At 42.3% G+C, this 26139-nt stretch overlaps 2 protein-coding genes across 4 annotated transcripts in view; one reads left to right on the forward strand and one right to left on the reverse strand.

Annotated features, from left to right (window-relative positions):
- Positions 1-1064: 1064 nt before the first annotated feature.
- LOC120913578 (zinc finger protein 568-like) lies at positions 1065-24345 on the reverse strand. 3 transcript variants are annotated; one of them, XM_040323612.1, is made up of 7 exons: positions 24252-24345; positions 18808-18899; positions 16810-16869; positions 11452-11599; positions 7575-7685; positions 2612-2710; positions 1065-2512 (listed from the first exon to the last, which is right to left on the reverse strand). In XM_040323612.1, the coding sequence occupies exons 2-7, from the start codon at positions 18895-18897 to the stop codon at positions 1797-1799; spliced, it is 1224 nt and encodes a 407-aa protein (XP_040179546.1). In that variant the 5' UTR covers positions 18898-18899; positions 24252-24345; the 3' UTR covers positions 1065-1796. The 3 variants fall into 3 exon arrangements, with proteins under 3 accessions (XP_040179546.1, XP_040179547.1, XP_040179544.1); XM_040323613.1 differs by having other exon boundaries at positions 18814-18899; positions 24238-24345; XM_040323610.1 differs by having other exon boundaries at positions 24238-24345.
- LOC120913576 (zinc finger protein 614-like) overlaps positions 23935-26139 on the forward strand; it is a 47446-nt gene continuing 45241 nt past the window's right edge. Inside the window, exon 1 of the mRNA XM_040323607.1 lies at positions 23935-24046. The gene's annotated coding sequence lies outside the window, so the exon portion shown is untranslated. The remainder of the gene's footprint in view (positions 24047-26139) is intronic.

Consider the following 26139-nt stretch of genomic DNA (forward strand, 5'->3'; position numbering starts at 1 on the left):
CCCTGTCACAGAACTTATAGAGCTTGACCCCTTATCTGGCACGCTTGCTGGGAAGGTACTGCTTGAAAGACAAGCGGCCCAAAAATTTAATTAGGGACTCATCAACGCAGACAACTTGCTGGGGATTATACAAGGCTGCAAAACGTTCGTTGAAGTGGTTTATGAGGGGACGAATATTGTAGAGCTGGTCGTATTCAGGATCTCCACGTGGTTGACAAAGGTTATTGTCATTGAAATGCAAGAACCACAGGATTGTAAGGTTCTGAAAGAGTACCCCTTTATGTTTTAACTAGAATAAATTAAAAAAAAACTAATTTGTATGCCTACGTAGAGAAGAGAGCAGAAGAATGTGTAGAATGGCATTTAACTTAGTTTGATAAGATTGTAGCCTGCAATTAGCACAAATAAACATAACAAGAATGTGTTTGTTGTCAGGAAATACCAGATTACCTGAAGCTAGTGTATCATTACTGAAGACAATAGAATTACCTGCAGGCAAAATAGTATACATGTTGCTTGAAACCTAACATACTATTGTGTTGTGTAAATATCGTGTCCTGCTGTAATTGGTTGACCCGAAGGTGGGTTTCCTAATGATGAATGCATAAATATGCTGTGTGACAAATAAACCAGTGTTAGTTGAAATCCACCATAATCCAGAGTGGCTTTTAATTATCCAATGTGCATCAAAGGTTTCGTTGAAGTGGTTTATGAGGGGACGAATATTGTAGATCCGGTCGTATTCAGGGTCTCCACGTGGTCGACAAAGTTCATTGTCATTGAAATGCAAGAACTGCAGGATCATCTCGTATCATCTCCTGGCCATGAAAGCAGAGAACATGGGCATATGGTCATGTGGACTTGTGGACCAATAAGTCTGCAACTTGGGAAATTGATGTATGCCCTTGTAGAGGCAAAGGCCCAGATAGGTCTTAAATTCGTAAACCGTAAGTGGTTTCCAATCTCTGGCAAGGAGGGACTGGGGATTAGCGGCGATGTAAGTACCAGCATATAAATTACTCTGGTCCACAATAGATATATAGAGATCTTCCGTGAAAAACAGCGAATAAAAATCAAGTGACGTAAAATCAGCTGTTTCCACCTGAATACCGGGTTGGCCAGTGAATGGGGGAAGTATGGGTTCTGTAGAAGTGGTCTGGATACACATACTTGATTTTCACTGGTCAAAAATGTCTTTGCTTATCACCAAGGATAGAAATCATGACGGAAGCCTTCATTGTAGGTTAGAAACTGCCTTGGGACTTACCACCAATATTACATTTTAGAAGAGACATCTATGATTTTTACAAACAGGTGTATTTAATTTTTTTAAATTCTCTTCAATTGTCTACCTTCCATAGACTAGTGATGCTTATTTGCTGTAAATCTCCAAAAAGAACTTTATTCTTGATTACTTTAGTGATTTCCGCATTGCTCCCTGGATATTAAGAAACGACAGCAGTCTACAGGTGGAGCTCAGAACCACTTATGATCTCATGCAGCTCTCTTGTGCTTTTGAATTGCAGACATGACTCTCAGGTCATCGTTAGTATAGTAGGACATCTTCCCAAGAACACAATCTTTTCTTCTCCATCAATCAAAAGTTTCTCTGTCAACACTTTCCACGCTGAAAAATGCTTAAGCTGCACCAGAAACGATTGTCTTCTGTGGTATGCATGACAGCAGCATATACTGCATTTCAGTATATGCTCCATCTATTTGTCGTTATGCAATCAGTGACTTGGAGACCAGTCTCCTCAATAACACTCCAGAGTGGAATAAGAAACACTCTACATTCATGTATGTGTTCTCTGATGTCTAAGCAGGTGAGATCTGTAATCAAACTGTTTGCCACACTGAATACACTTGTGAGGCTTTACTCCTGTGTGTTTCCGCTGATGTACAAGAAGACGGGACCTATAGTTAAAGTCCTTCCCACACTCCTCGCATTTATGGGGCTTTTCTCCATTGTGAGTTCTTAGGTGTACTACAAGACGGGATCTGTACTCAAACTCCCTGCCACACTGGTGGCATCTATGAGGCCTCTCAACTGAATGCTTCTTCATGTGCTCTGCAAGGAATGGCTCAGAGATGAAACATTTGCCACATTCTCCACATATAAAAGGTGTGGCTGGTTCTTGAGGTAAGGTAAGACACTGTTTGTATGTCAAGTCATTGTCAAATTCATCAAGCTGGTCTTCATTGGGTATTGCTTCAAATTCAAAATGTTCTGCTTTGGAATGCAGGTCTTGCTTCCTACTTTTTCGTCTTATAAGATGCATATTGTCCCATGTTGTATTATTATCATGGAGAAAACTTTCAACCAGAGGGAATGGTTTAGGTTCATGCTGATTAGGCAAAGGATCAGGCATAACATTAACAACATCGGGGAAGTTATTGATAAAGTTTTCCTCCTGGAAATCCTCAGTAATGTAAGTTCGTTCAACTGGAGCTTCATCGTGAACAAGCACAGAATGAGATTCCTCTACTCTTCTCACCAATACGGAATCGTCTGTGCAAAGAATAAATGGATTATTAGACAACAACTGCCATCAAAAAAAGGCAATTCACTCATTGATTACCTTTAAGCGTATTAAAGGACACTACCCACCTGTGACATCAATGACTGTCTCAGATTTATCCACCAAATGTCCACTATCAGGCATCTCATCCACCTGTTCAATTCTTGCTGCAGAATCATTAATGTCACCTGCACAAAATTATCATCATTACTTCCACATTTTTTTCAAATTTGTTCACAACTAGCCAGATCTAATGCTGGCCATACACTATACTAAAATTTGGCCGAAAATCGGTCGTAAAGAAAGATCTTTCGTTTTTCGGCCAGTTAATGGGCACAAAATCGTTTGGACGTTTTTGAGCCGAAAAAACGAAGGACAAGTTTGGAAATTTTCTGCCGAACGAACGATAAATCGGAAGGTTAATGTGTTTCCCGTCTGAACTTTCTGCACTAGGTATATGTAAAAAAAACTAACCATTTTTTTTTTTTTTTTTTTTTTATGTCCACTGAACGATTTATCGTCAATTACATGATGGCACTATCGTTTGCACTCACGAAAGAACTTTCGTTTTACGAAAGAACTTTCGAATTTTTCGTGGAGTGTATGACCAGCATTAGTAGGCTTTTTTATAGATTAAAATAAGCTTATGTTTCCCAAAAAATGGCAGGAGGTTGAGTGTCCATCTATATGGGAGTGGATAGATTTGGTAGAAGAGACGTATAATATGGAAGGCCTAAGGAGTAGTTTAGAGGAGGGTAAAATAGCCCAAAATGTGAAATGGGAACACTGGAGAGAATTCAAGAAAACGTGGAGTTATGCGGAAAACCTAAGGGATAAATCCCAATAGGAGCCAAGGCTGGAGGGAAAGAAATACGGCTGTAAGCGTAGTAATTAGTGTTGTCCCGATACCACTTTTTTAGGACCGAGTACAAGTACCGATACTTTTTTCAAGTACTCGCCGATACCAATGTCATGTGACAGTGGCACACGTGTGTCAGTATTTTTTTTTTTTTTTACAATTTTGTTATGTTTTTTTTTCTGATGCTTTCTTCTTTTTTTTTTAGGGGGGGGGGGGGGGGGAGTGGATGGTGTCGGTGTGTTTTTTATTTTTATTATTTTTTACAATAATTTTTTTTATTTATATTTGGGACTAAGGACACAGATTCCCCAGTCCCTTTCTCTGCAGCCTCAGCTAAAATGAATGGACAGGAGAGGCTCCTCTCCATTCATAAACTGAAGCATCGTAAACACAGGTTACGATGCTCAGTTATGTGAATGGACAGAGTCAGTGATCACGGATTCTGTTCATGCACAACAGGTAGGAGCCGGGTTTAGTGGCTCCTACCTCCGCTCTCCATCCTGACGAGGACAGAGGGAGTGGAGGAGGACATGGAGGGGAAACGGAGCAGAGGGGGACAGCAGCAGGAGGGGGACACGGGACACGCAGCATGGAGGGGGAGAGAGCAGCATCAGAGCAGGAAAACAGAGGGGGACGCGACCCGCCCTATCCGCTCGCAAACTCTGCCTGCCCTCTCTGCTCAAAACCTCCGCCCGCTGACCAAGTATCGTGTCAGGCATCGGGAGCATTTGTGCGAGTACAAGTACTCGCGCAAATGCTCTGTATCGGTTCCGATACTAGTATCGGTATCGGGACAACCCTAGTAGTAATGGTGAGGTAGTAGGGAAAAAATGGACGTGTAGCCTGTTATTTCTAAATCTATGTAAAAGGTCATATTTGCTTTTTGTCTTTTTTGTTTCTTTTGTATTGGAATATCTTTGTCTGGAAGGAGAATAAATAACAATATAGAGAAGAAAAAAAAAACTACAAACTAAAAGGATCTAAAGGTGTACCACAAATGATGCGAAACCATAGTAGAGATGCTATAAGCAAGTAAAACGTGAGCAAGTCTTGTGTCCTCTATGTGGGTTGAGTCTGAAGTGGTTCCAAAAAAAAAAGCTTATGTTGCATTAGCTGTTAAAAAGTGTACAGTCAAGAGTTTGTATACCTAGGACTTTCCAGATGTCCGCATTTTCACAGACTGATAAAACTGTATACAAATATTCCCCTCTGGGTGATCAATGTACACATTCCTACATTTTGTTATTCTCAAGCAATAGCCGTTTGTTTCTTTGTGTCCATGTGTGTGAATGGAAGTGGCTTTATAATTATCAATCAGCAGCTTTCTAATGAGGAAAGTGGCAGGGTCTGTATCTAGAGGTGATCTCCGTTTAGATGTGTTTTTGATTTTCTGACATGTTGGTTTTATAAATAGTAAATACAGCTGGATAAAACAAAAAAACTGTGTCCGTCTTCATTTCAGGCTGCAAAGCAACAAAATGTGATCATTTTAAAGGGGGCGATTCTTTTCTATACCAACTGTACTCTTTAAAACCAGCATATGCACTAAAAAATGCACCCAGCCTGGAAACAGCATAAGAATATGCTGCCAATCCACTTTAGCACAAGACAGACATTACCTAAAGCCCTGATGCCCAATACTTCAAATCAGGATGCAGCACAGCATGCTACACACTATGCCTCCAGCTGGTTTAACACAAACGTCTAAGGGCTCTTTCACACGGGCGGCCCGTTCAGGTCCACCTGCCAGTTTTTTAGGCGGATCTGAATGGGCGCTCCGTGCTCCTCTATGGAGCCGCGGATGTCAGCGGTGACATGCCCGCTGACATCCGACCCGCTCCGATCTGCCAAAGTGTGACAGAGGAAAAACCTACTTTTCCATCCATCTGGTGGATCGGATTGGATGAACATGGACAGACGGTCCGTGTTCATCCGATCCCCCCATAGGGGAGAGCAGAGAAAAGACAGGGCGGTCCCTGCACAGTGTGCGGGGACCGCCCTGTCATCCGCCGGCTCAGCGGCGGATGAGCAAGCAGAGGTTCACGGGGCGGATCATTATTGATCTGCCCCGTGTGAAAGGGGCCTAAGGAGCCATGCACACTGGATGCTAAAATAATGTTATAAAATGCCAGTAGCTTTGCAGGGAGTCTTTCAAAGTTTTTTAACGTTTTTGCAATAGCGTTTATTAGCGTTTTTTTACTTTTTTCCAATGGATCAAAAATGCTAAGAAACGCTGGCGAGCCACTTTTTTTAGCGTTTATCTGCGTTTTTTGCTTTTTTTTAAAGGTAAAAAACTGCACTTTGAACGCGAACACTCATTAAAGCTGAAAAACCTCCATGTGTGCATGGACACATGGGCTAACATAGAGTGGAGTTTATGGGCTTTAAAAAAAAAAGAAGAAAAACCCAAACTCCAATAAACTGCAGTTTATCAGCTCCAGTGTGCATGGGGCCTAAAACTAAGCCAAGGAGCTAAAAACCATCAGCTCTTGGGCTTCCACTCTGGGACTATCTTTAAATTGATTGTAAAGCCTAGTTTTTTTCCCTATAAAAATAACAAACATGTTATACTTACCTGCTCTCACAGAGCAGCCCAGATCCTCCTCTTCTCATGTCCCTCTTATGTGCTCCTGGCCTTTCTCCTGTTCAGTGCCCCCACAGCAAGCAGCTTGCTATGGGGGCACCCTAGCGGAGTCACAGCCCCATGTGTCCATTCAGACATGGATGGCCGCGCCCCTCTCTCCCCTGATTAGCTAGCTGATTTTGATTGATAGCCGTGGGAGCCAATGGCGCTGCTGCTGTGTCTCAGCCAATCAGGAAGGGGAATCTTAAAAAGGCTGAGACACTCATGGACATCGCTGGACAGACAGGGACCTCAGGTAAGAGTTAGGGGGGCTGCTGCTCACAGAAGGCTTTTTATCTTAATTCATAGAATACTTTAAAGGGGAGGTTCACCCTATAAAAAATTCTAACACTACATCCAGCCCAGTTCTGCATATAAAATTACACTGACCTTTTTTTTTTTTTGCTGTAGATAGCGTTTAGCCTTAGAATTCCGGGTAGGGAATCCCGCGGGAGTGGGCGTTCCTATTGACGACGGCGCACACAGCGCGTCACGACTTCCCGAAGGAAGCTCGGTCGGCTCGGCTCTATTCGGCGCCTGCGCACCGGCGCCGAATAGAGCCGAGCTTCTTTCGGGAAGTCGTGACGCGCTGTCGTTTAGCATGTCAATCAATTGGCATGTCAATAGGAACGCCCACTCCCGCGGGATTCCCTACCCGGAAGCCGCGGTGAATTCTAAGGCTAAACACTATCTACGGCGAAAAAAAAAAAAAAGGTCAGTGTAATTTTATTTGCAGAACTGGGCTGGATGTAGTGTTAGAAATTTTTTATAGGGTGAACCTCCCCTTTAAGATCAAAAACCTTCTGACTTTACAACTCCCTTTAATAAGGGTTCCCACCAGCTCCCAATACTGTGGTAACATGGTCACCCTCCTGTGTGAACTACAGATAGCTATACTTTCATCCAATTTACTGCAGCCAGTGTCATAGCTCCCAACTGTCCCTGATTTTGAGGGACTGTCCCTGATTTGGAAGTCCCTTTGTCCCTCTTTCCTCCTCATTTTGGTCTGATCTATATAGTTGTATATAAAATGCACTTTTTATCTTTCAAAAGGTGTTTCCCAGGGCCAAACCTTTCATCCAATTCTTAAATTGCTACATTTGTAAATTTCAACAGTCAGTATAAAGGAATAGCAGTGGTAAAATAAAAGCACTTGTGGGTTTGACTAACAATTTTTTTTGTAGAATCCTTCTTTAAGGGGGGCATGGCAGGGAGCTGTGTCCTATGACTACATACTTTTGCTAATAGGTGTCCCGCATTCCCATCTCAAAAATTTGGGAGGTATGCAGTATACCCTGCTACTTGAATTACTGTTGTTCTGGTCATTTAGCTACTGAGACGTGGACATCCTGTAACTGTAACTTTTGCTGCACAGCTTGACCAGTTACAGGAAGCTGCTGGCGGGATCAACAGGTGACAACATTATGTCAAATATTGTTGTACCAGTTCTGGTGACAGACTGCATCATAGCATTTTTTTATTCCGCCTGTAGTTTAACTTCAGGTATATTGATCTATTTGCTACATACAATTAAAATATAGAAAAAGTAAAAAGAAAAAATTAAACTCACCAATAATAACTTCTGGTTCTATATCTAAAGGTTTACTGGCTTCTTCCTTTGTTTCTGTATCCTCCATTTCATCAGGTATTGACACACATTCTATTTCATCCTCCTGAACATCTGCATATTACAGTTGAAATCAGATAAAAGCTTGATATCACTTGCATCATCTTTAGCGTTTCGCCATGAGCAAATAAATGAAATAGGTTGTTCAGAGATCTGAATCTGAAGCCTGAATTAGCTCGGTAACAATTAGTGAATTATTATTAGCGGTGCTGTACCGCCGGGATGGCCGCGGGAATCAGCCGCTAGCGGTGCGGTATTAACCCCCGCTAGCGGCCGATAAAGGGTTAATACCGCCCGCAACGCGCCTCTATAGAGGCGGGAAGGAGTGGTGAAGGAGCGGTATACATGCCGCTCCTCTCACCGCTCCAAAGATGCTGCTGACAGGAGATTTTTTTGTCTCCCGCCAGCGCATCGCCTCAGTGTGAAAGCCCTCGGGCTTTCACATTGAGTCTGCAGTGAAGGAGTTTTTCAGGTGGGATAGCAGCGCTATTTTTAGCGCTGTACCGCCTGAAAAACTCCTCAATGTGAAAGGGGCCTTACTGTAGCAGGAAAACTGATGTCATCCACCTGGCTGTGATGCCTGGTAGGGTTGTGTAATGCCGCGTACAGACGGTCGTTTTTTGTGATGAAAAAAACAACGTTTTTCAAACTTCATTTTCAAAAACGACGTAGCATACACATCATCGTTTTTTCCAAAAGCTCTAGCAAAGCGCGGTTACGTTCAGCACGACGTTTTGAAAAACGACATAAAAAATTGAAGCATGCTCGAATTTTTTTTTGGCCGTTTTTCAGAAGACATAAAACGATGTTTTCCCCACACACGGTCATTTTAAATGACGTTTTTAAAAACTGCGTTTTTTTTCATCACGACCGTCTGTACGCGGCATAAGACTTACGACTGAATGGACAGACAAATTATTTGTCATATAAAACGGCTAAACAGCTTCCGTTTGCCTGGTGTTCGGATTTTACCTCAGCGTGAAATGTAACACGTTGTAGTGTGAAGAAAAGCAATCATTTTTCTTATGTAAACTATTAATTCTACCATCCCCTATGGAATGGAGATGTGGTTAAAGCAAAATGTGGTTGAAGTTCAGCCGGTGGGACAACCATGGCTAACTGTATAAATAGAGTAAAGTGAGTGAACGTAGCCACCCAGGGACAGGAAGCATGTTATTCACAAGATTACTAGATAAAAAAAAAAAAGGGGAACAAGCCTAAAAAAATAAAAAATAAAATAAAAAAAATGAATGTAACCTACACGTAATTTTTGTACTTACTGTACAATAAATTTCTTTGAGTTGATTGATGGACACAGCGCTCCATAATCAGAACCATAGGGTTATTTTGCCCCCTATAGGAGTAGGACACTAAGCAAAAAAACAAACACTTGGCTATGCCTATGGGCAGTCCTAGCTGGTATATATCCCCTTCTCTGCTATAGGTCTTCAGTTTAGTAACAAACAGTATCAAAACACCATAGAGGTGTGGGTGCTGTGTCAGTCAATGAATAGAGAGAAATTTATTTTCTGGCAAGTACAAAAATCCTATTTTCTCTTTCGTTCATTGATGGACACAGCGCTACATAATTAGAACCATAGGGACGTTCACAAGCAGTGCCAAAAACATGAGGGTGGGACAGAGACCCAAGGCTAAACAAGAAGTCAACCAGGTAACAGGAGCGCAACAAAAAACAGGAGCCCAACCTGAACAATACACCCCCTAAGACCCCATTCACATCTGAGCGATTTGTAGCTTGAAGCCTCAAGCTACAAAACGCTGGAGGGGAAAACATCAATTTTTCTCTATGGAGATGGTTCACATCTTCACTCCAAAACGCCTGAAGCCAGAAGTGCCAAAACGCCTGAAGCTCAAACAAGTTCTGTGACTTTTTTTTTTTTTAGGCAGATTTGGGCGTTTTTCTGCTTTTAACATTGGTGACCCTAGGACCTGTCCAAAATCGTGGCAAAAAATGCTGCAAAAATCGTGGCAAAACGCGGTAAAAAAAAAAAACGCAGAAAACACTACGCTCAGGTGTGAATGCAGCCTAAAGAGGGAACAGACCCTCTAGACAGCAGCCTTCAAAACCTTGTGGCAAAAAGAAGCATCTGCACATGCCAAAACATCTACTTTGTAAAATTTTGTGAAAGTGTGCACCGACGACTAAGTGGCCGCCTGCAACACTGACGCCTGATGATGGAAGTCCCAAGAAGCACTAAGCGCCCGAGTAGAGTACGTCGTTACAGGGAAAGGAGGAACCCAACCCTTAATAGAATAAGCCAACATCTGTCTGATCCACCTGGAAATGGTCACAGGAGACGTAGATAGTTCTTTTCTTGGGGGGACATGATACTCGCCATACCACAGAACCAGGCGGACAGAACCCCTCACCACCGAAATGGAAGAAAGAAACGCTGTGACTCAGGCCAGGGCCGATCGCATGTGACCTCGCAAGACGTTTAATTCACAGGCCAGCCCCCATCCAGTGGGGCTATGTCGCGGTCGACCCAGCGCAGAACCCTGGTCTATGCATGCTTGTTGGCCAGACTGGGGGGACCACTGGCTCTAGCTGCCCAGCCCGGCAGTTGATTGTAGATCTCACAGGAAAAAAAAAAACAGGAGAAAAAAATGCCATTTAAAAAAGGAAAAAAGTGCCAGAACCAAAGATCCTGGCAGGGAGCTAGGTCCTTACTCCTGAAAAGGCAGAAACAAACTGTAGGCCTATAGCAGAGAGGGTGGTGTATACCAGCTAGGACTGCCCATCGGCATAGCCAAGTGTCTATGCCTAGTGTCCTACTCCTGTAGGGGGCGATATAACCCTATGGTTCAGATTATGGAGCGCTGTGTCCGGCAATGAACGAAAGAGAAATAGCAAAATAAAGTTTTCAGATAAGATCAGGCCTTTTTTTCAGCAGGAACGCGGGGGAACGCAGTTCCGGCACCTCTAGCTCTGAATGTATGTAATGGCAAGGGGTGCTGGGGTGTACTGGAGGGTCTATTGATGCTGGCTGCTGGGGGATCTATTATTGCTGGATGGGATCTATTTTTTCAGTGGAAGGGTCTATTGTTGCTGGGGAGGTCAGATGTCGCTAGTGGGGGATCTATTGTTGCTGGGGGGCTCTTATGCTACTGTGAGACAATCGTTGCTGGGAAACATCTACTGTTGAGGGAGGGGTCTATTGTTGCTAGCTGTTTAGAGTTTAGAGTCTATTGTTGCTGGGGGTGCTCCATTGTTGCTGGCTACAGGGGATCTATTTTACTTCCATCATTAACAAATTACTTAGCACCACAAATTGATACTTTGTTCTGTATCCATTATTGAGAGGTGGGTAGGGGGTGAAACCAAGGAATAATGCTTGGAGGTGGGTAGGGGGTGGACACAAGAGGTAACTCAGAAGGAGGGAGTTCCTGCACCTATTCTCTGAGAAAAAAGCACTGGATAAGATACACATTAAGGCTCAATTTTCAATTCTGCCTGGAGCATACCTTGGTTATTTAGCTAGCAACATTGCTAAAGCTAATTTTCTGCATTGACTTTTACACAAACGAAAAATCTATAATATCATTTATTAATCTATTTTGTGTCAAACGTTCAGATTAGTAAAGTGAAAATTTAATTTTAGATTATAAAAATTGACAGAAAATGCACAGCAATGAAAAGGCTGCAATAAGTTCTAGTGAACTGAACCCTCAATAAATGTTTTTTTCTTTCAGTAAAGAGGGGCGGTATGCTTCAGTGTCAGCGGTAAGCTGTCTGATTTGTCCATACATGTAAAGAATATGTGTCACATTAGCTGTATCCAGCAAGTAAAATAATCACCTAAACTCATTTTGGTTTCCATTCTCATTTCATTGAAGGATTGGCCATTATTAACTGTCACATCCTTATAAATGTTCTTGTTTTTCTCTATGTAATCCCATTCCTCCATGGAGAAATATATGGATATGTCACCACATTTTATTGGTACCTTAAATACAAAAGAAAGTCAGTGCAATCAAACACAAGCTGGCCAGTATAAAAGAGCTACGTATACGATTTATAGATATGTAAAAGATTCAAGAGCTTATTGAGATCAAAGCTAGTCATGCAACTGTAATTCAACCGTAGGACATTGTTAAAGTACAGGAGTTGTTAATACAAAAGTATAAACCTTTTTTTTACATTCTAAATTACTTTTTTGTTTAAAGGCGTCACATATTCTAGAGGAACGAAGAGCAATCCAAGTACCGGTAATACCTTTGTATCAAGTATTGCATTCTACTAAACAGAAAAAAAAATATATATAAAATTCAATAAAGCAGTACAAATAAGTAACTATAAAGTGCATTAAGGCTGGGTTCACATTAGTGCACAGTGCGACATCGCATGTGATTCGCACCACACTGCTGTGCAAATCAAATGCGATGTCTGAGATGCAAATGCAGCCATACAGATTGTATGGCTGAATTTGCATCGCATTCGGACCAAAGTCACGCAGGACCTTTTTTTTTGGTCCGCACCAGAATCGGATTGCATGGGTGTTCACACCCATGTGATATGATTCATGTCTGAATTGACAGTTCGCACTGCGAAATGCGAACCGATCTGGGGGCATCATTAACTTTGTTTGCATATGGCAGTGTGAATCTGGTGTGATGCGCAGGGTTCCCGCATCGCACCAATGTTAACCGAGTCTAAAACGTATTTTAATATTTCTTTTGCATCCAAATTGAGAGAACACATACAGTACTTTTAATTTAAGGCATAAAGTAGGTGTTTATTTTATTTATGCTGTATATGCCACCTGAATGCTTTGGTTATGTATACTATATGAAGGTCTCAGTGTGTAAAGACTATGCAATAGTATATTATGCAGGACAGACTCTGTTGTTGGTAATCTGGCACTATTGTAACTGTTTTGGTGTTTTTTTCTTGCTACAAGGAAAATAATAATAAAAAAGCATCGTAAAAAAAAAAGGTGTCAATTTACATAAAATATTTAAAGAGGGGGGTTCACCCTAATAAAACACATTTTTTTTTTTCTAGCATTAAATTAGGCATAGTAGCGCGAGCTACAGTATGCCTGTATTTATTTTTTTAGCCCCGAACTCACTGTGCAATCGTATAGATAAGATTCCGACTCCCTGCGGGGAATGGGCGTTCCTATCCAGAGGGAGCATGATTGACGGCCGGCTATGGCGCGTCACGCTTCTCCGGAAATAGCCGAAATAGGACTTGGCGCTTCACGGCGCCTGCGCATAGTCTGTGTGCAGGCGTCGTGAAGAGCCGAGACCTACTCCGGCTATCTTCGGGGAGCGTGACGTGCCATAGCCGGCCGTCAATCATCCTCCCTCTGGATAGGAACGCCCATTCCCCGCGGGGAGTCGGAATCTTATCTATACGATTGCACAGTGAGTACGGGGTTAAAAAAATAAATACAGGCATACTGTAGCTCGCGCTACTATGCCGGTAATGAGGGTGAACCACCGCTTTAAAATCTGCTGCTTACACTTGCTTTTTTCTGTCCCGAGAAATCCTACTTAGCTTCCGCCTCTATGTAACGTCAGGAGAGGGCTAGGGAAGTTAGGTTTACCATAATTATGTCTGTACTGTGCTGGCTGATCTTCACTATTAGTTGTAAACTAATATGCACACTCTCTCTGTCCTCACAAAGGGTTTAAAATACCTCAAGACTTGGATGGTACATTGTAATGCACTTTAAAACTAATCAGACCCCAAGGCCGAGTTCACACTGCTCCAAAATGAAAGTCCCACTACTTCTGATCTGACTTTGCCTTGTAACATCGACCAGACTTTAATGGACAGGCTCTGACTATATTGGAGTGCCACTTGTGTCCGCTATGAATTTGGGTTTCTTATTCAATATATTTTGCAGTGCTAACATTGCCTCTGAGCACTCTGAAGTCGCATGTCACATGTCGGATTAGTTAAGATGCTCATCCGACTTGGATACAACTTCAATAAAATTTAATGGGCTGAAATCAAACCAAAGTTGGACCAAAGTAGTGCAATAACCTTTTCCAAAGAAGGAACGCCAAGTCGGACCAGTTATGAAGGCTCTTATAGGAAAACGTTGATTTATACACGTCATGCGACATGTGCTCTCAAAGTCGGTGCATATGTTGCTCCAGAGTGAACCGGGCCTAAATCTGTTCCTTATTTGCACACTGCAGTCTATTCTGAACAATACCAATATATAGAGCCCTAAAATGTATAAGAAAGCTGAAGTCCATTCACAATCCTTAAATTACTAATATACTGTATAGAACCCAACGTTCAAACCTGCTACAAAGAAACAGCTTGAAAGAAAATAAAGATTTAAAAAAAAAATTATGTTACGTATGCAGTGTGAATGGGAGAACGTACGTACAGTAAGTGTTTCACAAGTTTGGCTGCAAAGGGGGAGACACACGTTAAACTAGTGCAATCAGGTTTTAGGGCTCATTTACAGTTGCTTTGACTTTAACACACATTAAAGCGGATACTGCTTCAACATACTTTTTTGAAGATTTATTGAAGCTTGGCAAATGCCCTGTGTGTGTGTTGATTTTCTATTTGTTTTAAAGGGGCTCAGTAGAACCCCAACAACTCAGCAGATCCCCTGCTCAGTAGTACTCTCAGCTTTGCTGATTCCCCCGCTCAGTAGTAACCCCCAGCTCTGCTGATCCCTCGCTCAATAGTAACCCCCAGCTCTGCTGATCCCTCGCTCAGTTGTAACCCCAAGCTCTGCTGATCTCCTGCTCAGTAGTAACTCCAGCTCTGCTGATTCTCTTCTCTCCCCGGTCCCCACTCTCCTCATGCTATATTGCTCCCATGCGGTTTACCATGTGTGACATCTGCTAGTTTTTACTGCTCTGGTCCTCCAGTTCTGCTGATCCTCTGCAGCTCAGTCCTCTCTCTCCCAGCCCCACTCACCTTCTGCTATAGTGTTCCCATGTTGCATACCATGTGTGCCATCTGCTAGTTGCTCCACTCCAGTCTGAACCCCACTCACCTTCCTGTTGCCCAAAATGTGACATCTATACCAAGCACTTTCATTATATACACATGAACCAGAAGTGACTGCTAATGATGTCTTTCTGATACATTTGTTGGTTTCCCGGTGCATCAGTGGCGGCTGGTGCTCCATTTTTTTTAGGGGGGCGCAAACAAAATCACAAACCCCCCCCCCCCCCCCAACGTCACTCACCCGTGATTGGGCTTACAGACAGACGGACAGAGATATAGATAGATAGATAGATAGATAGATAGATAGATAGATAGATAGATAGATATAGAATAGATAGATTAAGATAATAGATAGATAGCTATAGATATATAATCAATAGATAGATAGATAGATAGATAGATATAGAATAGATAGATTAAGATAATAGATAGAGATATAATAGATAGATAGATAGATAGATATATAATAGATAGATAGAGATAGATATATAGAGAGATAGATAGATAGATAGATATATAGAGATAGATAGATAGATAGATAATAGATAGATAGATAGATAGATAGAGATATAATAGATAGATAGAGATATAATAGATAGATAGAGATAGATAGATAGATAGATAGATAGATAGATAGATAGATAGATAGAGATAGATAGAGATAGATAGATAGATAGATAGCTATAGATATATAATCAATAGATAGATAGATATAGAATAGATAGATAGATATAGATATATAATCAATAGATAGATAGATATAGAATAGATAGATATAGATATAATAGATAGATAGATACAGATAGATAGATAGATAGATAGATAGATAGATAGATAGAGATATAATAGATAGATATAGATAGATAGATAGATAGATAGATAGATAGATAGATAGATAGATAGATAGATAGATAGATAGATTTAGAATAGAAAGAGAGAGATATAGGAGAGAGAGAGAGAGATGAGAGAATACAGACCTATACACACAGCATGAGCTGCATGACTCTAGGAGGTTGCAGAGCTGGGGGGAACCCTCGTGTTACACATACTGGAGATGTGTAATAACACTAGCAGCCCCATCCAGATTACTGTCCCCAGGAAATGTGCTAAAAGCTTCTCAGCCCTTCACTGTACTCTCCCCTCCTTCTACCTCCCAGATCCACTACACACAGGACACTGCTGCTGCACGTTCTGAGAGCACAACACAAGAGTTCTCTGCCTAATTACCTGCTAGCAGCTCAGTGAGATGTCCCGATGTTCACACTAGCGAGGATGAGTCACTGAGAAAACCGGAAGTGATTGGCTGGTCCGATAAAATCACCGCCCTAAGTCCTATGGACCAGCCAATCACTAACCACCAACAGGACACATCCAGCACAGAGTGGTTGTGCGAGCGCGGAGCTTTGCGCTCCGTGGGCAGTATAAAAGCCAGCCGATAGATTTGCTTGCGGCTTGCCCAATCTCACGATTTCGATGACATCATGCTTCCCACAGCACCTCGGTGGCCGGCGCTCCGCCCCCCCACACACACACACTTAAAGGGACATGTTATAAAAAAAAAAAATCATTTATTTTTTTTTTTCATTTTTTTTTTCATTTTTTTTTTTTTGTTGATGAGTAGCTTTGGGGGGGCGGCGCCCCTGCGCCCACTATGGACGGGCCGCCACTGCGGTGCATCCTGGGATAACTCATACTTCATCCTGTGATAACTCATACTTAAAGAGGAGGTCCGCCCCCCCCCCCCCCCCACACACACAAAAAGATTGAAAGTCAGCAGCTACAAATAATGCAGCTGCTGACTTTTAATATATGGCCACTTACTTGTCCAGGGAGTGGGTGAGTAACTTGTATAGCGCTACAAATGTGAACTAAATCGCCTCAAGGTGCTTTGTAACCAATGTCGTCCAGTAAAGTATATTCCGATTACTTCACACAGGTTCTATTTGCCTTACTAAATAGAATTAGTAGACTGTGTGTGAGATTAGAGATTATATAGCTTTTATAAGTGGAGCTTCTCAACTAAGTGAAAAATAATGTCTGTCTGACATATCTAATGGTTGTCAAACACCCAGAATGTAGCCCAGAGATCATGTGATCGTTGCCCAGGTAGTAATCTTAGAGCAACATTTTTTTTAAGCTAATCAATGTGCAATAAAAACATGAAAGAAACTCCACATATACAGTACTGTGGTCAGATGCTGATTTGTCACATCGTGCAGCAAAACTTACATCTCCAGTCAGTAAATGTGTGCTGCTGTGTGGGGAATTCTTCTTTACAACCACATATTCCTGTAGGACAAAAAGAAATAAATGAATGCAGAGAAAGTCCTCTGTATATGAATTGTAACCCATTTACACGATTGCACTGCATTAACAGACATTATGCCACGTGTTTACATGCATTGCCTTAAGGCAGCCCGTTTATTTAAAAAGGGGCATGCAGTAATTTGGGAGCGCACTGAAATACACGCACGTTGCATAATCCTCAATATTTTCAAGCAAAGAAAGAAAAGTTGTATAGGAAGCTATACTATGGTCTCTTTCACAATCCTGACAAAATACTGAGCATTTTTAGGGGTACAGGCGTTATTTTTTACTGCTCTTAATGCAGCCAATTGTTTTCATTGTTCCCTTATACACAGGTGCGTAAAAATGCACAGCACATAGTTGAGTAAAAAAAAATGCAGAAATTTGAGTTTTGGGTCAGCTTTTAATGCAAAAACGTGCATACGTGCGTAAAACGTTAATTTGAAAAGGTTAGAATTTATTTTACTTGTGTACATCCATATATGCTCAAATACGCACAAAATAAATGCATCATAATAAAATCAAACAATTGCAAAAAAAATACTGGCTTCGCTGCTGATTTCCTGAAGCCTCTTTGCAGCTACTTCCCATCTACATACACTCACTCCAGTAATGGCTGCATGACGTTTCTCACAGTGCTCCTCTCAAAGGTGACGACAGTGTGTCATGCCTGTGTGATGTGCACCAGCAAGTCTGTTTCTAGTATCTACTAGGAGAGTGCTTAACAGGGTGACGACGGTGCAGTAGAACAATTAGAGATAGGGACTGAATATTGTCACCCTATAACAGCAATGCCTGAATGAGGACCTTGGTAACAGGAACACCAGGTAATATTTTAGAAAAAGCTGCAGATCTAAAATTATTAAAGCAGAGTTGCCCCCAAAAGTGGAACTTCCGCTCATTGTACTCCTCTCCCCTTCCGGTGCCACATTTGGCACCTTTCGAGGGGAAGGGGGGACAGCATACCTGTCTTTTAGAGATATGCTTTCCCCACTTCTGGGAGCCTCAGCCACATGTATTGACGTCACAGGTGGGGCTCCCTCCTCCTTCCCCTGTCGCTGGGGCAGTAGACGAGAGAAGCGGAGCCTCGCCCATGCGCAGAAGGGTTCTGGTGTGAAGCCGAAAGGCTACACTGCCAGGTTCCCTTACTGGCAATGGAGGCGGCATGCACCCGACAGTTGATGGAAACATCAGCTGCGGTGCCGACATTGCTGGACTCCAGGACAGGTAAGTGTCCAATTATTAACAGTCAGCAGCTCTAGTATGTGCAGCTGCTGGCTTTTAATTTTCCCAGCGGTGGGCGGACCTCTGCTTTAAAAATAGCTTTTCCAGTTACTTTAAAGTGTCGTTAAGCCACTAATATAAAAACCTCCCACCCCCTCTGTAACATAACATTATGTGCCCCAGTGTCTGTTTCATATAAAAAGATATGCCGATCTGTACCTATTTGAGAGCGACTCCCAGCGCTCACGGGGCGGCAGCATCAGATGTTTTTTCACCTTAATGCAGAGATTGCATTAAGGTGAATTTTTTTTTTTTACTTTACAACTCCTTTAAAGCTTATATGAGATTTGTTTATTTATTGAGTTTACATAACTTAACAACAAAAGAAGATAATGATGCAACAATCATGCATCAACAATCATGTGACCACTTTCACAGATGATGGGAAGCTGGTCCCATCGGCTACCAGGCTTTACATCGGACCAAGAGCTGTCTTTGAAAGCTCGGTCTTCCTGCTGAGAGACATCGGCCACCTCTGCTCTCAGCACATATGTGCGTCACGTGGGTGTTAAAGTCCACCCTTTTGCCACCACACATATTTGTTGGGAGGGTGTAGGGGAGTTAAATTCATAGGTGAGAGAAAGTCAGCACTATTTGCAGCCCCTCCATTTTTTATGTCTTTTTTTTTTCACTTACACTTACCTCTCCAGTCAGGAGGTAGATGATCCCCAGGGCATGATTCAAGATCTTCTCAGTAAATTGCTTCTTGTTCATTTCAGCAATCATGTCTGAGACAAAAACACAGCAGTACAATAAGAAAGTAAAATAATGAAAATTAGGCATATGCAACATGACATCATGGGTGGTAATACATCATATAACTAATAGAAATAAATGACCTAAAGGGATTGTAAAGGTTTTTTATTTTCTAAATAGGTTCCTTTAAGGTAGTGCATTGTTGGTTCACTCACCTTTTCCTTCAATTTCCCTTTTTTTTGTCTGAATTTCTCACTTCCTGTGTCTCCTCAGTAAGCTTGCCCCCATCATCCGAGCCGTTCTGGCTGGGGGTTAGTCAGCCAGAACAGTTTACTGGGGAGGAACAGGAAGTGAGAAATTCAGACAAAGAGAAAAAACATTTAGAAGGGAAATGGAAGGAAAAGGTAAGTGAACCAACAATGCACTAGCTTAAAAGAACCTACCGGTATTTAGAAGAAAAAAAATGAACCTTTACAACCCCTTCAACTGTCATGAATGGCTTTCATGACTGCTTGCTTTTTTTTGGCATGCTGTGATTGGCTACAGCTAATCACGTGGTTCAGGGTGTCAGGTATCATGTGATAGCTGTGGGCCAATCACAACTTGACTACACTAAGCAAGCAGTCATGAATGGAAACATTTGGAAACCATTCATGACTGTTTGTTTACATTGTAATCATGTGATCACCATCACGAATCCCCAAGGCCGCTCGTGGCAGCCCAGTACTGAGTACCGTGGCATAGTGGTCACAGAATTGCACCGCTGCGCTCCCCATGGAGACCGCTAGTGAGCATGTTTCAGGGGATTTACCAGTATGTCGCCCAGCCTGACTGTGCTGCCCTCTACCAGCATATGTACTGCTAGCGGGCAGTAAGTGGATAAAGAGTAACCCCACTTTAGTTGATAAAAAAAATATTCTCTTCTGAGTGATCTATGTACACTGCAGGGATTTAAACAAACTCTGTTGCAGATTCTTAACTTTTGTTACTCTGAAGCTGTTTATTTGTCCATGTGCTAACTAAAGGAAAGGAAGTGATTTTTTTTTAGCGATCAATCATAAAAGAAAAAAATGGCGCACAAGGGTGAAGCACACCACCAGGTATAATCAACATAAATAGTCCAACAAAAAGTCCTTTCAAATAAAGATATATAAATACTGTATATGAGGACATTCATGGCACTTGTGGCAGCTGACTCCAGAGCAGAAGCAGTCTCTGCCTGGTTCCGGATACATCAAGGTTTCCTGTTTAGCGGTTAGAGCCCTAGGTTCTCTAGTTGGACAGCTGCATAGTGCTTACAGCGAGATGCGATCGGATGGAGCAGCTATTTATATATTTGAAGAGCGAGTTTCGTTCTTTATTATGTGAGTTAGGAAAAATATAAATCGCGCTACCCCAACCACCCTTCTTGCCGGACACAAGCATATGCAAGTGGGTGATCTATGGTGATATAAATATAAAGCTGGCTGCTATGTCAAAAGCGACCTATATTGGCCACTAGGGTGCAGCATGCAGCCACCTCAGAATCCCACACCAGTGATGGTGATGGTGATTTACAAGTGAAACCACTTAAATCAAAGACATTAGCTAGATATGAACTTTGGCTATGAATGAGTTAATAGTCCAAAATATTTCACATATTAGATTCAAGGCACATTAGATTCAAGGCAAATTTTAATCTGCATAATTGGTAAGTGCAATTTTAACCTGTTTAAATACATTTCTACACATTTAATGCACTATGTGGAGCTGTCACTGTTTTTACATGGTGGGCATTGATACTGCTGAAATTTCCTGAAGAACGAAATCCAACAGGACTGCATATCCGAAACTGCGAGATTGGGATCTATTACATGCCGTTTTTGATCCCCTGTAATAAGGGATCGTGGGAATTCGGTAAGAGGCCAATTTATAAGTCTGGTGGAGGAGATATCACGTTTTCCTTTGGACACGTTCACAACCAATCTGCAATGTGGCACAGATACATGGGTGTTTGACATACTACCTGCTATCTAATGGACTTTCTGCTGTTAATATTTTGGACTATTAACTCATTCATAGCCAAAGTTCATATCTAGCTAATGTCTTTTTTTTTATTTTAAGTGTTTTTCGTTTGTTTGGTTTCACTTGTAAATCACCATCACTGGTGTGGGATTCTGAGGTGGCTGCATGCTGCACCCTAGTGGCCAATATAGGTCGCTTTTGACATAGCAGCCAGGTTTATATTTATATCACCATAGATCACCCACTTGCATATGCTTGTGTCCGGCAAGAAGGGTGGTTGAGGTAGCGCGATTTATATTTTTCCTATGTTTGTTTCTTGTAGTTATTGTTTACATGATAATCGCAGCACCTAGAGCAGTGGTTCTCAACCTGGGGGTCGGGACCCCCTCGGGGGTCAAATGATGATTTGCCAGGGGTCACCAAATCCTGGGCAGTTCCTGAAGCCCACACCGCTCTCCCAGCCTTTTGCGGCCCCCCAGCAGGGCTGTCCTTGGAGCCTATGGCCGCCCAGCTGGTATTTTCCTGTGGCCTCCCACCAAGGAGTAAGTGAATGAATAAAAATAGAGAATACATAGAAGGGAGAGGAACCAAGAAAAAGGGAGAGAAAGAATAAGACAAATAACAAGAAAGACGGCTAGAGAGAGGGATGGTGAAAAAAAAAAAAAGAAGAGATTTAGGATAGAGAGAGAGATAGAAGGGAAAGAAAGGAGAACAAAGAGAAAGAGTGGTACATCCTAAAATGTACCATAAGGGGTTTTAACACTGTATGAGTGGAAGGGACTCAGGGAGCGATAAATGTCTGTGGGTTAGGGGGCGCAAATTACTTGTCTTGCCACGCAAATAATTTTAACATTAGGGGTCCCCACAACTTGGGAAATTTTACCAAGGGGTCACGGTGCTAGAAGGTTGACAACCACTGACCTAGAGGGATTAGACTGTGACTATGTTGCAGTTCTTTTTCCCCTTTTTTGGTATTTTTTAGCGCAGTTTCTTTCCATTTTTCCATTATTATGTGAGTTACTACTTGTCATTTTAATAAATCAACGTGGTTTAATACTACACTAAGTTGGCGCTCCCCTCTTTCCCTATTATTGTGAGCTGCTGCACCTGCAGGGTTCTAATAAGGAAAGTGGCAGGGTTAGGATCCCTTTACACGTGATTTTCCTTTGGGAGTATCTTACCAAATATGATTTTTTTTTTTTTTTTTATGCAGTGGATGCCTGAAATCTGCAATGACATTTCTGGGAGGGCGTTTCATTACACCATTTGTGTAAAGAACACCTCCAGGTAGCCCTATTACAGAAAAATACAGCACTGAAGATGGAAAAAGAAAGGTCATTTTTACACACAATATGATTTGTGTCGCAATTGTATATGCGATATTATATTTTATTTGCAATTTTTTTCCCCGCGAAAGTGGAGTTACCCTTTAACCACTTCAGCCCCAGAAGAATTTACCCCCTTCGCGAACCAGGCAATTTTTTTGTGATACAGCAATGCGTTGCTTTAACTGACAATTGCACGGTCATTGAGACGCTGTATCCAAATAAAATGGATGTTTTTTTCCCCCAAATAGAACTTTCTTTTGGTGGTATTTGATCACCTCTGCGGTTTTTATTTTTTGTGCTATAAACAAAAAAAGCGACAATTTCAGAAAAAATATATATATTTTTTTTTTTACTTTCTGCTAGAAAACATATCCCCAAAAAATAAATAAATAAATAGATAAAAAAGAATTTATTCATCGGTTAAGGCCAATATATATTCTTCTACATATTTTTGGGGAAAAAAATCCCAATAAGCGTATATTGATTGGTTTGCGCAAAAGTTATAGTGTGTACAAAATAGGGGATAGATTTAGGGACTTTTAATTGTTTCATTGTTTTTACTGTTAATGGCGGCGATCTGCGATTTTTAGCGGGACTGCACCATTTCGGTGGACAATTCTGACCCTAAGTGACACTTTTTGGGGACCAGTGATGCTAATACAGTGATCAGCGCTAAAAAAATGCACTGATCACTGTATAAATGACACAAGCAGGCAAGAGGTTAACACTAGGGGTGATCAAGGGTTTAATTGTGTTCCAACTGTGTGGGGGATGGGCTCACTGGGACAACACAAAGATCGTGGTGATCAGGAACAGCGGATCTCAGTGTTGTCCCCTGTCAGAATGGGGATCTGCCTTGTTTACATAGACAGATCCCGCTCTACCTCACCGCGGAGCGATCGCGGCTTGCTGGCAAACATCGAGTCCGCGCTCCCACAGTATCTCATGCACAAAACACCATACAGGTACATTGTTCCGCCCAGCCACAATATATGTGCTGTCCAGAAGTGGTCAACCACTTTATGTCTGCGCTATAGCTGAAAGACAGCTACAGCGTGGCTCTCTCATTCTGGGAGGGCGCCCCTGGATGTCAAACCGCGCCCCTCTGGGGTGCGCATCTGGCGCACTCTGTGACCACTGCGTCCTTCCAATCACAGCGGCCCTTTACCATGTGATCGGCTGTGTCCACTTGTTTACAGCTCATGTAAACAAACTTGCCAGTTATCGGCGTTCCTTATGCGCTGTCACAGCTTGAGGAGAGCCAGTAACCAGCAAGTGTGACAGGGAACATTTATACAGATAATCGGGGCATTGATCGGCCATCCTTCCATTACACTATCTGTGTACCGAATGCTGCCAGGTAGCCATATGGCATATTACAGAAAATTACAATCCTGCAGATTGAAAAGGAAAGGCCACTTTTAATAACGTTCAATTACAATATGACATGTAGCAATCATATACACTATATTATTTTTTTGCTGTTCCCCCCCCCCCCCCCCACAAAAGTGCAGTTACCCTTTAAGGACAAAAGCGCCATTAGTCATAGGGTTGGATTTGTGGAGTGACACCCAGACGCTTGCTACTTTGCTGATCAGGAGTTCGGTGTACACATTTGAATTAATTATTTTTGCACCTTTTTTTTTTTTATATTTGTACACACTGAATAAAGTTTTAGAACTCAGCACATCACACCACCTGACAATACTGCCACCTGCCTGCCCTCTATAATAGAACATTGCAGGGAGTGGGCAGAGGGAACTGGGTCAAACACCCAGAACCTGGCAAACATCTGTACACAGCAGGCTGCAGCCCTGACATGGGAAGAAGGTGTAACCTGCTGACAGGTAACATGGCACCGCAGCACTGCCCTTTCCTGAGCTCCCACAGCTCTCCTGCCACACCAGCTTGCTACTCAGGGGACATTCTGGGACTTGTGGTTCCTCACAAGCTGCAGAGCCTTGCCCTCCCCTCCCCCCTGCTCACAGGACGAGACCTAGCTGGTGACACACACGGAAGACACTATGCCCTCACCTACCTTGCCACACTCACGTTATGTTTGGAGGAAGTGAAGACTTAGGGAAGTGCTGGCACAAGCACCAGGCTGAGTTTTCCCCCCGAGGGATGCTAGGAGTTGTAGTTTGCAGAGACTCGCACTACAGCCGTTCTTATGTGGGTGTGACTACAACTCCCACAATCCTTTGGGAGGAATCCACCTGACCGGCAAGAACCAATGAGAACAAGAAGTGGAGAGACTTTCAGAGAAGTGTCATAGCTGCGATGTGTGTGATCTGCAGTAATGCTGACGGAGGAAAATCCATTTAAAAGGCCATTTGTTGTTGAACTGGTGTAGATCTAGACATGTAGAGTGCTCCTGGAGCTCCTCACATTGTTCTATGCCTTGTCATTGCTTTCTTATAGAACATTAGCATTAAATTAGAAGTTATGGCAAAACTTTTTTCTCAATTTAGATGGAGTTTACACCGCGGTCTCTGCTTTCACCGTACGTTTGCACGCGTTTCCTGTGAAATTGTAAACTTTTTTTGAATATTAAGTTGCGTTTACAAGTGCATTCGTGTGCGTTTACGACTGTTTACTGCGCTGTACTTTTTAAACTACTTCCTGCTGCCGCCACCTGGTCCTTTAAGAGCTTCTTAATATCTGCGAATATGGTCCCGGCTATCCAGATGGTTCCTGTAAGGACTGCGCAGGCGCAATCCTTGCCGACGGAAATCTCTGAACCTCGGCTGGCATCCAGGGCGACGTGGAATTTAAGGAAAGTGGCCAGTTTGCCTCACGTCCTCGCTTCGCTCTGACGGCTCACTCCGCCCGCTCGACCTCCTGGCTCTTTTTTTAACATCCTCCAATCCACGGGGATGTTAAGGAATTAGCCTGGATGCCGGCCGAGGTTCAGAGATTTCCGTCGGCAAGGATTTCGCCTGCGCAGTCCTTACAGGAACCATCTGGATAGGGGAACCTTAACGACAAGTCACCGGGAGGTGGGCATTCGGGGGCATGTGACCTCTGTGATTGGCTGTCATATGATCGGAAAGCTCACGATCGCAAGTATGCATTGGCAGCTTTCTGGTCCCTGCCAGTGACTGTGATAGGAGCGCGCAGGACGTGCGCTCCCAGTACAGACATTTATTGCGGCCTCTCAGCACATGGACTTTAACCACTTAAGGACCCGAAGATTTTCCCCCTTAATGACCAGCCCATTTTTTGCGATACAGCATTACGTCGCTTTAACTGACAATTGCGCAGTCGTGCAACGTTGTCCCAGAACAAAATTGACATCCTTTTTTCCCAAAAATAGAGATTTCTTTTGGTGGTATTTGATCACCTCTGCGTTTTTAATTTTTTGCTTTATAAACAAAAAAAATAGCGAAAATTTTGAAAAAAAAACTATATTTTTTTACTTTTTCTTATAATAAATATTCCCACCCCCCAAAAATCATCAGTTTAGGCCAATATGTATTCTTCTGCATACTTTGGGTAAAAAATCGCAATAAGCGTATATTTATTGGTTTGCGAAAAAGCTTTAGCGTCTACAAAATAGGGAATAGATTTATGGCATTTTTATTATTATTATTATTATTATTATTTTTTTTTAATAGTTATGGCAGTGATCTGCAATTTTTTGTCTTTTTTTGTTTTTTTTAGCAGGTCTGCGACATTGCAGCAGACAGATCGGACACCTAACTGACATTTTTGACACATTTTTGGGAACCAGTGACATTATTGCCGTAATTAGTGCTAAAAATATGCACTGTTATTGTACTAATGACACTGGCAGGGAAGGGGTTAACATCAGGGGCGATCAAGGGGTTAAATGTGTTCACTGCAGGTGTATTCTAACTGTATGTGGGAAGGGCTGCCTGGGGAAACGCACAGATCCATCTTCCTGCATAGCCAAAAGACAGGATCTGTCACTGCGGAG

Source organism: Rana temporaria, chromosome 9, assembly GCF_905171775.1.
Source record: "Rana temporaria chromosome 9, aRanTem1.1, whole genome shotgun sequence".
Taxonomy (NCBI): Eukaryota; Metazoa; Chordata; class Amphibia; order Anura; family Ranidae; genus Rana; species Rana temporaria.